At 36.4% G+C, this 17,746-nt stretch overlaps 1 protein-coding gene across 7 annotated transcripts in view; it reads right to left on the bottom strand.

The window, feature by feature from the left end:
- CEP126 (centrosomal protein 126) overlaps positions 1–17,746 on the bottom strand; it is a 113,128-nt gene that overhangs the window by 8,781 nt on the left and 86,601 nt on the right. The window contains exon 11 of one of the 7 annotated variants that reach the window (XR_012474358.1): positions 11,508–11,587. The exons of 4 other annotated variants lie outside the window; for them this stretch is intronic. Coding sequence is in view for 1 of the 3 variants with exons in the window: in XM_074216550.1 (XP_074072651.1) it covers positions 11,567–11,587 (21 nt within the window). In the remaining 2 variants the exon portion in view is untranslated. Of the gene's footprint in view, positions 1–11,393; positions 11,588–17,746 lie in introns of those variants that run through there. 2 more of the 7 variants (XR_012474357.1, XM_074216550.1) reach the window with 2 other exon arrangements.

Below are 17,746 nucleotides of genomic sequence, written 5' to 3'. Positions count from 1 at the left end.
AAACAGGTAGGTGGCTTGCCCAGTGTCATACAGCTAAAGCCAGATTTGAATTCTGGTCATTCCTAATGCTCTATCTACTTTATCACCAAGTTGTTCTATAGGGATGCCTTTCTATCTATGATCAATTAACAATTCTCAATTATTTAGGTCTGTGTTTGCATAAAGTTTTTTTTGGTAGTTGTATTACATGTATATTGGCAGGAACAATCCCAAATATTTTATACATTCTGTAGCTATTTTAAATATCATTTTTCTCTTCCAGCAGGGTCTTGGTAGTAGATTATATGGGTTTTTTTTGTATTCTGCAAATTTAATGAAGTTATTCTTTCAATTAATTTAACTCTCTGGCTTTCTATGTAAACCATCTATCACCTGCATAAAAGCAATAATTTTATTTCCTTTTGGCCTATATTTATTTCCTTCATTTCTTTTTCTGGATTATTGCTACAATAAGCATTTCCATCACTATATCAAATAATAATGGTGATGGGCATCCTTGTAACCAATCAATGTAAAGACCTTTAGTTTATCCCCATCATATATAATGATGACTTTTAGTTTTAAATGTTTCTTATCATATTAAGGAAATATATTTATTCTTAAAGTTTCTAGCATATTTTTAAAGAGAAATGAGTATCTGGTCAAAAGCCTTTTCTGTAGCTGATATAAATATACAATTTTTGTTGTTTCTGTTATTAGTATGGCTAAATGTGTTAATAGTTTTCTTAATATTGAATTACATAATTTGGTGCTAATATATAATCTTTGTCATTTGTTACTGTGGTTTCCTTGCTATTATGTCACCATTAAGGATATTGATCTATAGTTTTCTTTCTGTTTTGACTTTCTCTGGTTTAAGTATCAAGATAATATTTGTGAGGCAGAATTAGGATGGCAGAAAAAAGGCAGCAACTCACCTAAATTCCCCACCAAATCCCTTTAAATGCCATAAAACAATTCCTGAAGTGGCAGAAACCATAAAAAGATGGGGTGAAATAATCTTCCAGTTAAAAACTTAAAGTTGGCAGGAAAGGTCTGTGGCACCTGGGTGGGAATGGAGTACAGTCCAGCAGAGATTGTACCAGTACAGACCTGGTCTCAGGAAACCAGAAATATACCTTTGGAACCATTGAATCAACAGTGGCAGCACCTGCTTCCAGAACTCTCAGCCCACATAATAAGAGGGTTGAAAACTGATTGGAGGGAGATTACTTTTCTGGCACTAGGGGAAAGATTCTGTTCCTTTGCCCATCTGGGTCACAGTCGTGCATGGCACTCCCAAGGGCAAGGAGGAAAACTAGCACACACTGGACCTTGTAGGCTACAGTGGAGCAGGGACCCTCCTCATAGTTGCAGGGCACAAAGGAGTACTTGTGGTCACTCACAGATCAGAACATAGGTCAGTAAAATAAGTAATAAATTCACCTCTCCTTAAATCATACCACTTTTGAAAAACTAAAAACTTAGAGGTTCCTAGAAGTATTTCTAAAAAGAGCTGCACAAAAACCTGAAGCTTGGAATAGTGTGCCCTCTACCCTAGAAGCAAAAAATTGGCTAAAAATGAGCAAACAACAGAAAAATTCTGTTACTTTTGTTACACTGATGACAAGGAAGATCAAAACATACACTCAGAAGAAGATAACAAAGTCAAAGCTCCGACATTTAAAGCCTTCAAGAAAAATATGAATTGGTCTTCAGACCATGAAGAATTCAAATAACAAGAGAAAAGAAAAATTGAGAAGAGAAATGTGAGTGATGCAAGAAAATTATGAAAAAGAGAGTCAATAGCTTGATAAAGGAGACACAAAAAATACTCAAGAAAAATAACACCTTAAAAACAGAATAGGCCAGAAGATCAAAGAGATACAAAAATAGGTCACTGAGAAGAATATCTTTTAAAGCAGAATTGGCCAAATGGAAAAGGAGGCACATAAATTCACTGAAGATAAAAACCTCCTTAAAAAAGCTGAATTGGTCAAATCAGGGAACAATAAAACAAAACCGGGGCAGCTAGGTGGTGCAGTTGGATAGAGCACTGGCTCTGGAGTCAGGAGTACCTGAATTCAAATCCAGCCTCAGACACTTAATAATTACCTAGCTATGTGGCCTTGGGCAAGCCACTTAACCCCATTGTCTTGCAAAAACTAAAAAACCAAACCAAACCAAACCAAAAGAATGAAAAAATAGAAGACTATGTGAAATATCTCATTGAAAAAACAACTGACCTGGAAAATAGATCTAGACGAGTTAATTTAAGAATTATTGGACTACCTGAAAGCTATGTACTTTTATTTTTTATTTTTTTTATTTTTTAGGTTTTTGCAAGGCAAATGGTAAGGTTAAGTGGCTTGCCCAAGGCCACACAGCTAGGTAATTATTAAGTGTCTGAGGCTGGATTTGAACCCAGGTACTCCTGACTCCAGGGCCGGTGCTTTATCCATTGCTCCATAGCTATGTATTTTTTTTAAAAAGAGCCTAGACATAATCTTTCAAGAAATTATCAAAGAAAACTGCCCTGAAATTCCAGAATCAGAGGGTAAAAACAGAAATTAAATAATCTCATCACCTCCTGAAAGAGATTCCCAAAATGAATATTCTCAGGAATATTATAGCTAAATTACAGAGCTCCCAAGTCAAGGAGGGAATATTGTAAGCAGCCAAAAAAAGAAATGTCAGAGCCACAGTCAGGGTAACATGTTTGGCAGCTTCTCCTGGAATATGATATTTTGGAGAAAAGAGTTCGGATTATGACCAGGAATCCCCACAGGATTACAACCAAGAATCACCTATCAGCAAAACTGAATATTATCCTTCAAGGGAAAATGGACATTCAATGAAAACGAGAACTTTCAAGCATTCCTGTTGAAAAGAACACAGCTGAATAGAAAAATCAGACTTTCAAATATAAGGCTCTAGAGAAACATAATGAAGTAATCATGAAAGAGAAATCATAAGGGACTTAATATAAGTTAAACTGTTTGCATCCTACATGGTGATACTTTATATAATTCATAAACTCTTTCTCATTATTATGGGCAGTTAGGAGTCTACATAGACAGAGGGCCTAAGTGACTTGAATGATGATATCTAAATCAAATAAAGGAGTGAGAAAGAGGAATACACTGGGAGAAAGGGGAAATTAAACATAAAAGAGCTAAGAAAAAGCTTTTACACTAGAAGACATGACTGGCATAGGGTGGCACATCTATTATATTTATTAATTTTATTAGAATACAATTAAGTAAATAGTTTCACAATTTATTACTTCTTCTTGTGAATTCTCCCTTTTCAGTTTTGGTACAGGTAACTGAGTTTTCTTTTCAAAATCAATTTTTGCTAATGGTTTAATCTATTTTGTAATACAAAGCAAACTTGTGTTTTTTCCCTTTCATTTTTGTTAGTCTCTTCTTTGATCTTCAGGCTTTCTATTTTGATGCTTATTTGGGATTATTTAATTTGTTGAGTTTATTTTTTTAAAGTTACCCAAGATATTGCTTTGTTCTTTTGTTAAAAGCTTAGAGATAACCAAAAGTTGTTTTTATGAAAAAAACAATAAAATTGATAAACTTCTGGTCAATTTGATTAAAAAAAAGAAGAAAACCAAATTTCTAGTATCATAAATGAAAAAGGTGAACTCACTACCAATGAGGAGGAAATTAAAGTAATAATTCAAAATTATTTTGCCCAACTCTATGCCAATAAATTTGATAATCTAAGTGAAATGGATGAATATTTACAAAAATATAAGTTGCCCAGGTTAAATGAAGAGATTAAATACCTAAGCAACCCTATCTCAGAAAAAGAAATTCAACAAGCCATCACTGAATTCCCTAAGAAATAGTCTCCAGGGCCTGATGGACTCACAAGTGAATTCTACCAAACATTTAAGGAACAATTGGTTCCAATTCTATATTAAACTCTTTGGAAAAATAGGGAAAGATGGAACTCTGCCTACTCTTTCTATGAAACCAAAATGGTGCTGATACCTAAACCAGGAAGAGTTAAAACAGAGAAAGAAAATTATAGACCTATCTCCCTAATGAATACAGAAGAAAAAGTCTTAAATAAAATCTTAGCAAAATGATTACAAGTTATCACTGGGGCAATACATTATGATCACGTAGCATTTGTCCTAGGAATGCAGGGTTGGTTCAATATTAGGAAAACTGTTAGTATACTCAATTATATCAACAACAAACCTATCAGAAATTATATGATCATATCAATAAATGCTGAAAAAGCTTTTGACAAAATACAGCATCCATTCCTACTAAAAACACTAGAGAGTGTAGGAATAAATGGATTGTTCCTGACAATAATTAGCAGTATCTACTTGAAACCATCAACAAGCATTATATTCAATGGGGAGAGGCTAGAGGCATTCCCAATAAGATCAGAGGTGAAACAAAGGTGCCCATTATCACCACTACTATTCAATATTGTATTAGAAATGTTAGCTCCAAAAAAAAAAAAGAAATGTTAGCTCCAGCAATCAGAGAAGAAAAAGAAATTGGAAGGAATTAGAATTGGGAATGAAGAGACAAAACTCTCACTCTTTGAAGATGACATGATGGTATACCTAGAGAATCCCAGGAAATCATCCATAAAACTACTGGAAACAATTAGCAATTTTAGCAAAGTTGCAGGTTATAAAATAAACCCTCATAAATCCTCAACTTTTCTATACATGTCTAGCAAGATACAGCAGGAAGAGCTAGAAAGAGAAATTCCATTCAAAGTAACCTCAGACAATATAAAATACCTGGGAGTCTATTTGCCAAGACAGACTCAGAAAAATTTTGAAAACAATTATAAAACACTTCTCACACAAATTAAATCAGATTTAAATAACTGGGCAGATATCAACTGCTCTTGGATAGGTAGAGCTAACATAATAAAAATGACAATTCTACCAAAACTAAACTACCTGTTTCATAGAAGGAGTTTGGCAGATTTCCATCTTTCCCTATTTTTCCAAAGAGTTTATATAGAATTGGAACCAATTGTTCCATAAATGTTTGGTAAAATTCACTTGTGAATTCATCAGGCCCTGGAGATTTGTTTTTTAGGGAGTTCAATGATGGCTTGTTGAATTTTTCTGAGGGTTGTTTAGATATTTAATCTCTTCTTCATTTAACCTGGGCAACTTATATTTTTGTAAATATTCATCCATTTCACTTATATTGTCAAATTAATTGGCATAGAGTTGGACAAAATAATTTCAAATTATTACTTTAATTTCTTCCTCATTGGTGGTGAGTTGACCTTTTTCATTTATGATACTACCAATTTGGTTTTCTTCTTTCATTTTTTATCAAATTGACCAGAGGTTTATCAATTTTATTGCTTTTTTCATAATACCAACTTTTGGTTTTATTAATTCAAGTTTTTTTTTGCTTTTGCTTTTATCAATTTCTGCTTTAATTTTTAGAATTTTTAATTTGGTATTTAATTGAGGATTTTTGATTTGTTCTTTCTCTAATTTTTTTAGTTGCATGTTTAGTTCATTGATTTCCTCTTTCTCCAATTTATTCATGTAAGCATTTAGAGCTATAATATATCCCCTGAGAGTCGCTTTGAATGAATCCCATAGGTTTTGGTATGTTGTTTCATTATCATTATCTAGGATAAAATGGTTAATTCTTTCTATAATTTGTTTTTTGGTCCACTCATTTTTTAATATGAGGTTATTCAGTTTCTGCTTTGTTCTGGGTCTATATCTCCTTGGCCCAGTATTGCATATGACTTTTATTGCATTGTGATCTGAGAAAGATGTATTCACTACTCCTGCCTTTCTGCAGCTGATCATTAGGTTTTTATGTCCTAGTATATGGTCAGTTTTTGTAAAAGTTCCATGTACTGCAGAGAAAAAGGTATATTCCTTTCTATCCCCCTTCACTTTCCTCCATAAGTCTACCATATCTAATTTTTCTAACAATCTATTTACCTCCTTAACTTCTTTCTTGTTTATTTTGTGATTTGATTTATCTAGATCTGATAGTGGGAGGTTGAGGTCTCCCACTGGTAGAGTTTTGCTATGTCTTCCTGTACTTCTTTCAGCTTCTCCTCTAAGAATTTGGGTGCTGTCCCACTGGGTGCATATATATTCAGTATTGAAATGACTATTGTCTATGGTACCTTTTAGGAGGATAAAGTTTTCCCTCCTTATCTCTTTTAATGCTATTTTTGCTGCTGCTTTGTCTGAGATAAGGATTGCTATCCCTGCTTTTTTTACTTCAGCTGAAGCAAAATATATTTTGCTCCAACCTTTTACCTTTACTCTATATGTATCTCTCTGCTTCAAATGAGTTTCTTGTAAGCAATATATTGTAGGATTCTGGTTTTTAATCCACTCTGCTATTTGCTTATGTTTTTAAGGGAGAGTTCATCCCATTCACATTCAAAGTTGATTACTAATTCTTTATTGCCCTCTGTGCTATCTTCCCTCTGTTTGTATTTTTCCCCCTTCCCCCCCCTTTATCCATATTCCCCAGTATTTTGTTTCTAAATACCACCCCCTTCAGTGTGTTTGCCCTCCTATATCACACCCTCCCCTTTCTTTCCCCTTTCCCCTTCCCTTTATTTCCCCTTTTTCCCCCACTCCCCTTCCCTTTCTCCATCCCCCCTCCCCCTTTCCCCTTTTAATACTTGAAAGGTTAGATGTTTTATAAGTTAACTGAGTATGTGTAGGTTGACTTTAAGCCAAGTCTGATGAGAAGAAGATTCAGGTGTTTCTCATCTGCTCCCTTCTTCCCCCTCTATTACCATAGGTTTTTTGTACCTTAGTGTAATGAGATTTACCCCATTCAATCCCCTCCCTCCTCCTGTCTCTTTCCTGTCCCCCTTTTTAAGGAGGTAGTGTTTTTTAGATCACTCTAAGTCATAGAAAATTCTGAGTGTCTATCCCTTCTAGTTCAGTATATTCTATCAAAGAGAGTCAAAATTCTGAGAGTTATTAGAGTCTTTCTCCCAAGTGGCAGTTAAAGCCAGTTACATCCCATTAGATAGTTGTCTCATGGATAGGTCATGAATGTCCAGCATTTCTGGCTAGGTATATTCTCTCTGTTAGAATTACAATTCTCAAGATTTATGAGAATCTTTTCCCCCATGCTGGGAATATAGCCAGTTTCAAGTTACTGGATAGCATTTTTTTCCCTTTTACAGCCCCCCCCCCCTTTTTTTACCTTTTCATGTGCCTCTTGAACCTCCTGTTTGATGTCCAAATTTTCTGTTTAGCTCTGGTCTTTTCATCAGAAATTTTTGGAATTCTTCCATTTTGTTAAATGTCCACTTTTTTCCCTGGAAGAGAAGGCTCAGCTTTGCAGGAAAGTAGATTTTTGGCTGCATTCCAAGCTCCCTTGTTCTTCAAAATATCTCGTTCCAGGCCCTTCAGTCCCTTAATGTTGATGCAGTCAGGTCCTGAGTGATCCTTACTGTGGCTCCTTGATATTTAAATTGTTTCTTTCTGGCTGCTTGCAGGATTTTCTCTTTTATCTGATAGTTCTGGAATTTGGCCACAACATTCCTTGGTGTTTTCATTTTAGGATTTTTTCTGGTGGGGATTGATGTACTCTTTCAATAACTACTTTGCCCTCTGATTCCATGATATCAGGGCAGTTTTCCATCACTAGATCCTGTAATATTAAGTCCAGGCTTTTTTTTGTCTTCAATGTTTTCAGCAAGTCCTATAATTTTCAGGTTGCCCATCCTTGATCTCTTCTTGAGGTCAGTGGTTTTGTTGATGAGGTATTTTACATTTTCTTCTATTTTTTTGATTTTGGTTAACTGACTCTTGCTGTCTCAGGGAGTCATTAGTTTCTGTAGACTCCATTTTTTGGGGGGGAGGAGTTTCCTTCATTAACCTTTTGCAACTCCTTTTCCAATTGGTCAATTCTACTTTTGAAAGAGCTTTCCATTTGACCAATTGAGATTTTGAGAGAATTATTTTCTTTTTGCATTTGCCCAATTGAGGATCTGAGAGAATTATTCTCATTTTGTATTTGTCCAGTTGTACTTTCTAAGGATTTGTTTTCTTGTTGCAAGGTATTAATTGTCTCTCTCAAATTTTTAAGCTCCTTCCTTATTTCTTCAAGGAAGTCTTTCTGTGCTGAAGACCAGATCATATTCTCCTCAGAAGTTCTAGGTCTTTCTGAGTAAGGATCTTTCCCTTCCAAGAATTTTTCTATGGCTCCTCCTTTCCGCTGACCCTCCTTCATTTTGCTAAGACCTTGAGTTGGGGAGGGGGCTGGTTGACAGGGGCTTAGGATTGCTAAAGGCTTTACTCATTGAGTGCAATTTCTGTCTGGCCAGTAGGAGGTGGTGGTTGCTTTCTCTGGAGTGTCTGTGACCTTGATTGAGGCCTTCTCCGTTTACTTGAAGGGAGGAGTTGGAGCTATTGAATTCTTTTGCCTTCAATCAATGGTGCTCTTTGTTAGCTGGGCTGGTTCTTCTGCTCACTGAGGCAGAATTAGTTTGCATTTCTTTGTTCAGGAAGAGGTCTGAGCTGTAATGGGACTCTGAGTTCCTCAGACCAGAGGAGCCCAGGGATGGTGTCTGAAGCTCTCCTGCACCGGAACTCTACCCCCAGCCCTGTCCGAAATCTCCCCGGGGGACAGCACCAACACCAATGCCTCTACTCCCTAGTTGAATCAAGCCCCTGTGGTCTAGCCCCACCGCTGATCCAGCAGGTCCAGCTCTTGGGCCCCTCAGACTCCCAGTTCCAATTCAGCTGTTAAACTAGTTGATTGGGGGCTGATCTTCCCTCTGAACCCAGACTCACCAGCCGGAACTCATCCAATGCTGCTGGGGGAGACAAATCCTGAGGTAGATGTTCTTTCTCCTGGCTTTTCTTTCTGGGTTTTGTGGGTCAGATTTCTTTTAAGAGGTTTGTTTCATATGGTAGATGGGGGAAAGATCAGGAGACTTAAGAACTGTGCCTCTCTTCTCTCTGCCATCTTGGCTGGAAGTCCCCGAGTCATATTTTTAAAAGAAAAAGCCATTCCCCAATTGACCAATGGTCAAAGGATATGCAAAGGCAACTTACAGATGAGGAGATCAAAGCAATCCATAGTCATATGAAAAAAATGCTCTAAATCATTACTTATTAGAGAAATGCAAATCAGACCTTCTCTGAGGTACTACCTCACACCTCTCAGATTGGCCAATATAACCAGAAAGAATAATGATCGTTGTTGGAATGGTTGTGGGAAATGTGGGACACTATTACACTGTTGGTGGAGTTGTGAACTCATCCAGCCTTTCTGGAGAGAAATTTGGAACTACGCCTAAAGGGCAACAAAAATGTGCACAGCCTTTGATCCAGTAATCCCACTACTGGGTCTATACCCTGAAGAGATGATGAAAAAGGGCAAAAACATTACTTGTACAAAAATATTCACAGCAGCCCTGTTTGTGGTGGCAAAGAATTGGAAATCAAGTAAATGTCCTTCATTTGGGGAATGGCTTAGCAAACTGGTATGTGTATGTCATAGAACACTATTGTTCTATTAGAAACGAGGGATGGGAATTCAGGGAAGCCTGGAGGGATTTGCTGAGGGAGATGAGAAGAACCAGAAAAACATTGTACACCCTATCAGCAACATGGGGGGTGATGATCAACCTTGATGGTCTTGCTCATTCCATCAGTGCAACAGTCAGGGACAATTTGGGGCTGTCTTCAGTGGAGAATACCATCTGCATTCAGATATAAGAGCTGTGGAGTTTGAACAAATTTCAGGGACTATTCCCTTTAATTTAGGAAAAAAACAGATATCTTATTGTCTGATCTTGTCATCTCTTATACTTTTTATTTCTTCCTTAAGGATGTGATTTCTCTCTCATCACACTCAATTTGGATCAATGTACAACATGGTAACAAAATAAAGACTGACATATTGCTTTCTGTGGGAGCTAGGGTTGGGGGGAGGGTAGTAAGATTGGGAGAAAAATTGTAAAACTCAAAACTCAGATAAAATCTTTAAAAATTAAAACAAGGCTTAGAGATAGATACTTTGGCTAAGGATTACTTTGGTTATATCCCCCAAATTTTGTTATGTTTACTGCCATTATCTTTACTATCATTTCTATGATTATTTTTATTGAACTAATATTAAGTTAGTCTAATTTTAATTTTTTTTAGTGACCCTCTATTGATTTTTTAGTTTTTATTTTTGCAAGGCAAACAGGGTTAAGTGGCTTGCCCAAGGTCACACAGCTAGGTAATTATTAAGTGTCTGAGACCGGATTTGAACCCAGGTACTCCTGACTCCAGGGCCGGTGTTTTACCCACTGTGCCACCTAGCTGCCCCCCTTTATTGATTTCTATTGCATTGTTATTTATCCCAGGATCTCTGTCCTAATTTCCTCTATGACTCTAGAAGCTAGTTTTGAGGAGACCCATGTATCATCTTCCCATATACGAATGTAAATAATTTAACCTTTTGATTTATCACTTAAAATTGTTTTTTGTATTTCCTTTTCTATTTTTCTTGACTCTTGTGTTAGTATTTTCAGTTTCCACTCAGCTTTGGACTTGTAATCAAGAGTGCTTAGAAATGGGATGGCTAGGGGTGGCTAGGTGGCACAGTGGATAAAGCACCGGCCCTGGAGTCAGGAGTACCTGGGTTCAAATCCGGTCTCAGACACTTAATAATTACCTAGCTGTGTGGCCTTGGGCAAGCCACTTAACCCCACTTGCCTTGCAAAAACCTTAACAAAAAAAAAGAAAAAAGAAACGGGTTGGCTAGGTGGTGCTAAGGATGGAGCACTCTCCCTAGAGTCAGGAGGACCCAGTTCAAATGTGACCTCAGATTACTAACTATCTAGGTAACATTGGGCAAGTCACTTAACCCTACTGTCTTAAAATTTTTTTTTTTTATTTCATCAAAGGAAATTTTTCCTCTCTAGGATTATACTGTTTTACTGTGCATTATTCTTAAAAATAATCACTGCCTTGTACTTAAAATGTATTCGATGTTTAATTGAGTTCATTAGATGTGTAAAAACAGGTTGTAGTCTTACTAATTGGGAATATTAAGTCTTGAGGAAGGAGATGCCATTAGAGGCAGTGTGTGGTGAAGTATAAAGAATGCTGGATTTGGCTTTAAGGGGTCTTCAGCTTGTATCTCTGGGCTTTGTTGTTTACTACCTGTATAACTGGAGAAGTCGCTTAATCTTTCCAGGCTTTAGTTGTCATCACCTGTAAAAACTGAGGAGTTTGGACTAGATAGCCTCTATATTTTCTTGTGTTAATCTATCATCCTATGGGCTAGGTTGAATAATGAGTAAAAATTCAATAGGTGAAAAGATGTAAATATATAAATATATATATATATTTTGCAGTAAAAGAGCGCTTTATGATCAGAGTGGAGTATCCAATAGAACATGGAACAAACCTTTAAAAAACACAAATTTCTTTATATCCTACTTCTCTGTGAAATATGTATTTCCTCTCTGATCCATATGCTGATAATTCCCTCCTTCTGGTCATAGCTGAGAAAATAAACTACCTTCCAAAAAGTATTGCATCCAGGACCCCATTCCAAATTGTCCATTCCACATGGATCAGTCACTCTGAAGATAATGGAGCCTGAAAGAAAATGGGCAGGGCTGGGCTGTAGAGAAGCAGTTGTGATTCATTATAATTTCCTCTAGCCAAATATAATAAGATCGTGGTAAAAGATGTAAATCTTAAAGATCTAGAAATATGTAAGCTATGGTCATTCTCATCCTTCTTTTATTATCATTATCTCAGGAATAAAGAATAATCTGAATGAGGGCTATTAATAACTAGTACCTACCTCACATAATTGTTGTTAGGTTCAAATGAGAATAATGTAGATAAAATTCTATGCAAATTTTCAAGTGCTATGAAAACATTAGTTTGTACTGACATTTGACAAATTTAATGGAAGGGATTTCCAATAATCTTCTCCAAAAAACTTATATAACCCCTCTCTTAATAGCTGTTTATGATTCTTATTCATATATTGGTCCAAACATTGTCAATACTGCTTTTAGGGAGCAAATTTCATAGATTTATTGGCTGTTGTGTGAAACATAATCTACTTTTATTTTTACACTCAACTCACTTTGGGTAATTTTCAATAGGTATACCTTTTTACCCTAACAAAGTTTTTGAGATTATGTCTCATGTTTTCCATGCCTATACTATTTATGATTTTGATAATATTACCGTAACTGTAATTTTTCCAGAATCTCATTTCCATCTTCACTTTACCTCAGTCTAAAAAGTTGGTAATTTCTCAGACCTCAACTCAACATCACCTAAAATTGTGCTAGCTACAAGATTTCAATCCAAAACTCCTCTGATAATAAGTTGTACAACTCTTGTGCCACCATATTATTCCAGTACCTACTTATTTGCCCAGGATCCCTTTCCTGTTATTTTGGTCTATTATTCTTGTGTAGTCTTTACTTCCTCTATACATGTTGACTGTGGTCAGTCATTTCAACAAAATGCTTTTCTTTCAGTCTTGAGAACAGGTTTCCTTGTTCTTTCCATTATTACTTCCCTGTTACTTGTTAGTCTCGATCACTATCTGCTTTGATTTTCTAATTGCAAAACTTTTGGAGGAAGTCATTCTTTTTTCCTTCATTTATTCATTAATTAGTGAATTAGTCAATTCATTTATTAAGCATTAGTGTACTGTCCTAGATTCTAAGGGAGGTACAGTTTAGATAGGTCATAGCCTACATTTTTGTGAAGTTAATATATGATAGTGGATAAGGTAGCAAAATTGTTACTAATGAGGAGAGGAGATGGTAAAGGGGGAATCATAGAAGTTTTCATGAAGGAGGTAGTAGTTTAGTTACAAAACTGAACTAAATGGATCCATTCCCAATACAAACTATTACAAACCGGAGTCCCACAAATCCATGACAGTGGTTTTTATTACTGGTCAACTAGTTATCACCCCATATAAAGGCTTTTAAAACTTTTTTTTAAGTTATCAATTCCATTCCCACTCCTCTCTGACCTAGCAAAGAAATAGGAGAAAAGGTTTAGAGATGACAAACTATCTATAGTAAGCCTCCTAATTCATACCTCAAAATCCAATTTTCTCTTTTCCACACCTCAAATTTTCTGTTCTTTCATCACTTCCTTCACTGCAGCCTCAGAAGTACTTCTTGTTGTCAAGACTTATTCTGCTACTGCTATTCTTGATTCTATTCCCTCTTATATCTTTTGGGATTTGCTAAATTGTTCATTTTCTCTTCTATTGTTAATCTTTCTTCTTTTCTTTTTTTTAGACCTTTCTCCTGCCTATAGCTACACTTGGTTCTCTACAATTCCTTGACTTTGCTATCTCCTCAAACTTCATCTCCCCAGAACCATAATCTTTGTTTCCTTTCACCACTAACCTTCTAAAAAAAGTCTTAACCTTTTTCACTCGCTTACTCCTCAACCCTTTGCAATGTTTTCTTTCCCTACCCTTCTACTCAAGGTCACAAATGATCTCTTAATTACCAATTTTAATATCCTTTTCTTACTATCTTCTTGACCTTTTTATCCTATCCCCCAAGGTCATTTGATCATAGATTTGAAGCTGGTAAGGGTTTCAGGGATCAATTAGTCCAACTCCCTTATTTTAACAGCTTAGGAATCTAAGGACCATTGAAGTTTCATGGATTGACTAAAGTTCACAGAGATCATCAGAGGTGGGATACGAACACACATCTTCTGATTAAAAAGTTGACTCTATATACTGTACCACACTGCCTCCTCTCTGATAAGTGTCCTCTCTCCTGTTTTTTTCTGGTTCTTACATACCTGATAATTCCTTCCAGGTCTCTTTCCTGCATCCAGATGTGTACTAAGACTACATAATAGGCTTTCCTGTTCTTTTTATAACCTCACTCTTAACAATCTTACTCATTTCCATGACTTCATCTACTTCCTGATTCTTTATTTACAACATAGAATGAATTTTTTTTTGGAAAGTTTCTTTTCTATAAAATTAGAGAGGAGGCAGTTTGGTACAGTACAAAGAGTCAATTTTGGAATCAGATCTGTGTTCTTATCTTACCTCTGATGATCTCTGTGTGACTTTAGGCAAGCCACGAAACTTCAATGGTCCTTAGATTCCTAATCTGTAAAATAAGGGGAGTTGGACTGAATGACCCCTGAAACCCTTATCAGTTTTAGATCTATGATCAAATGACCTCAGAAGTCAATCTAGGATACCCAAACTTTAACATAAATGCCCCCTAGGGTCACAAAAATAAATCTAAACCCTTTTCCATGTGATAGCCTTTCAACTATTTTCAGAAAGCTATTATGTCCTTTTTCTTTTTGGTTTTTCAAGGCAATGGGGGTTAAGTGACTTGTCCAAGGTCACACAGCTAGGTAATTAGTATTAAGTTGCTAAGGCTGGATTTGATCTCAGGTCCTCCTGACTCCAGGGTCAGTGCTCTATCCTATCATGTCCTTTCTAAGTCTCCTTCTTTCAGACTTGAAACTCACTGTCCTGGCTATCCATAATTGCAAGAGTATTTTGGACCGGCAAATCACACAACTGTACACATCTTTAGGATATATTAGACTAAAACATCCACATCTTTAATTAGTAACTAAGCATTTATTAATTACCATGTACCAAGCACTATTCTGGCACTGGGAGAACAAAGACAAAAGCAAAATAGTCCCTGAATTCAAAGTGCTAACATGTAATGGAGAAAACACCATGCATATGTGTATATACACATATGTGTACATATACATGGGGAGAAGGCATTAGCAGTTGGGAAAACCAAGATGACACTTGATTGAGTCTTTAAGGAAACCAGAGATTTCAAAGAGCAGAAGTTAGGAGAGAGTGTATTCCACACACTGGAAACAGCCAGTACAAAGGTAGAGATGTATGATGGCAGATGAAGTATTGTTTGTGAATATTATAAGTAGGTCAACTTGGCTAGACAAGAGAAATGTGGAAATTAATCCTGAAAAGGCAGAACTGTGGCCAAGTTGTGATGAACTTTAAATACCAGATGTATTTAGATTTGAACTTAAAGGTTAAAGGGAGCCACTTAAAAGTTCATTGGTAGGGAAGGTAGTTTATGATTAGGTTTGGAATTAAGAAAAAATTAACTCTGGCAGCTGTGTGAAGAATAATTTGGAGTAGAGACACACTTGGTAAGTGGAGACTATTAGGAAGATATTGCAATAGTGAAGATGAGAGGTGATTAAGGTCTAAACTCTAGTGGTGACTATAGTCCTTGAAAGAATTCATAAGTAACCTCTAGAAAGAGATTCCAAAATAAATACTTTCTGAAATATTGGAATGATATTTCAGAATTCTCAGCTAAAGGAGGAAATACTACAAGCTGTGACAAAGAAGCAGGTTAAATGCCAGGAAGCCACAGTCAGTACTGCGCAGGTAATATCAGCTTCAACATAAAAAGATTAGATTGTATTACCACCAAGAAAAAACTATCCTGCAAAATTCAGCCTTTTCTTTAAAGGGAAAAATGGATTTTAAACAAAACAGAGAATTTCAAATTTACCTGATAAAAAGACCAGAATGGAATAGAGAATTTGATCTTCAAAAACTAGACTCAAGAGATTCATAAAAAAGGTAAATGGAAAGGAAAAAAAAAATTCAGTAAGATTACACTATCTACATCCCTACACTGGAAGACAATATTTGAAACTTTTGAGATTTGTATTGTATTTCTCTTTGGAGAGTTGAAAGGAGCATACTTGTGGGTATAAACTGATTATAATATAATGGCTGTATTTCTATTGGGACAGTTGGAGGAAGTGTACTTGGAAAGAAGGTGTAGGTATGAAGTGATTATGATGTGATGATGCTTATAATACTTGAGAATTATACTTCTATCAGGAAAGCTGAAGGGGTACACTTTGACAGAGGGTGTGGGTACATGACAGGTATAAAAAAATAAAGACATGAAAAAAGGAGTACACTGGGAGAAGAATCATTAGAGGATAAATAATACCACATGAAAAGACACAAAGAACTTAAAAGTGTGGAGAGAAAGGGCGTGTGTGAACACTGAGTAAATCTTATTCTCAATAGATTTGGCTCAAAGAGGGAATAAGATACATTAGCAATTGTGTTTAGGAATTTATTTACCCTAAAGGGAAGTTGGAGGGGAAAGGAGAAAGAAAAGGGAAAGGAGAAGGAGGGGTCGATATAAGGGAAGGAAGAAAAGTAAAAGTAAAAAATAATAAGAGGGGAAAGGGAGAAGAAAAAGGAAAGGGGGGGAAGGCAGCAGTCAGGAAGACTGAGGAAGGTGGTAGGTCAGAAGCAAACCCTGATGAGGAAGATTAAGGGAAGGGAGATAGAAAAGTATAAACAGGGGAAAGGATAGGATGAAGAGAAACACAGAGTTAGTTATCACAACTGTGAATGTGAATGGGATGAACTCTTCCCATAAAACTGAAGCAGCAAGATACACACAGAGTAGAATGAATTACGCTTTAGCTAAAGCAAAACAAAGCATGGGTAGCAATCCTAATCTAAAACAAATGCAAAAAGCAAAAATATATTTAATTAAAAGTGATAAGGAAAGAAATTGTATTACATTTTCCTAAAAGATAGCATAGGGCAACAAAGTTGATTCTTTTCTTTTGCTATTGAAGAAGGCCAAAATTACATCATTATGTTAGGGACAAATCACAGTGTGTTTGATGTGACTGATCAGAGCTCAGAATGTTCTATCACTGACATGGCACAAATAATCCATGTGAAAACCTGAGATGTTTATTCACATTTCCTTTGAGCTGCTTCAGTTCTGCCTTCCTCATGGAGCACAGTACTTTCTCTAAAGAGGGCACACCATGATTGTGCAGCAAGGCAAAGGACCACCAATCAATTCTAAAGGTTTTAAGAGAAACTTTCAGGGTGTCCCTCTATCACTTCTTCTGACCACTTTTTGAGAGCTTGCCCCATGTGAGTTCTCCATGCTTTTTTTGGCAATGCACATCTGGTATTCTAACAATGTGTCCAGTCCATCATAGTTGTACTCTCTGTGGTGATGTTGGAATGCTAGGCAGTGTTAGTTTGAGAAAGAACCTCAGTGTCTAGTATCTTCGGCCAGGTGATCTTCAGAATCTTCCTAAGACAATATAAATGGAAGTGATTCAATTTCCTGACATGGCTCTGGGAGACTGTCCAGGTTTCACAGGAATAAAACAATTAGGTAAGACTGTCAGTTTGGTAGTCATTCTAATACCTCTTCCCTCTCACACTTTCAGTCTCCCAAATACTGAGCTAGTTCTGGCAATGAGTGTGTCAAACTCATTGTCAATGTGTACCTCCCTGGAAAGTATACGACCAAGGGAAGCAAACTTGTCCACAGTCCTCACAACTTCTCCATTTGTTGTAATTGATTCCACATATGGATAGATTGGTGTTGGCTGATGGAGCACCTGTGTTTTCTTGGTGTTAATTGTTAGACCAAAATTAGCACAAGTAACAAAGAATTGATCCATACTTTGTTGAATCTCAGCTTCAGCGGCTGCATTGAGTGTCCCATCATTTGCAAGTAGAAGATCATGCATCAACACTCCTTCTACTTTGGTCTTGGCTTGTAGCCTTTTTTAAAGTTGAAGAATTTACCACCAGTGTGGTAGACAACCTTGATGCCATGTTCATCCTCAGTGAGGGCATTTGATAACATGACTGAAAACATCATGCTAAAAAGCATAGGAGCAAGGACACATCTTTGTTTCTCTCCACTGTGAGCTTCATCCACTATCCAG

Source organism: Macrotis lagotis, chromosome 1 (assembly GCF_037893015.1).
Source record: "Macrotis lagotis isolate mMagLag1 chromosome 1, bilby.v1.9.chrom.fasta, whole genome shotgun sequence".
NCBI classification, from domain to species: domain Eukaryota; kingdom Metazoa; phylum Chordata; class Mammalia; order Peramelemorphia; family Peramelidae; genus Macrotis; species Macrotis lagotis.
This window is presented reverse-complemented; position numbering and strand designations above follow the sequence as displayed.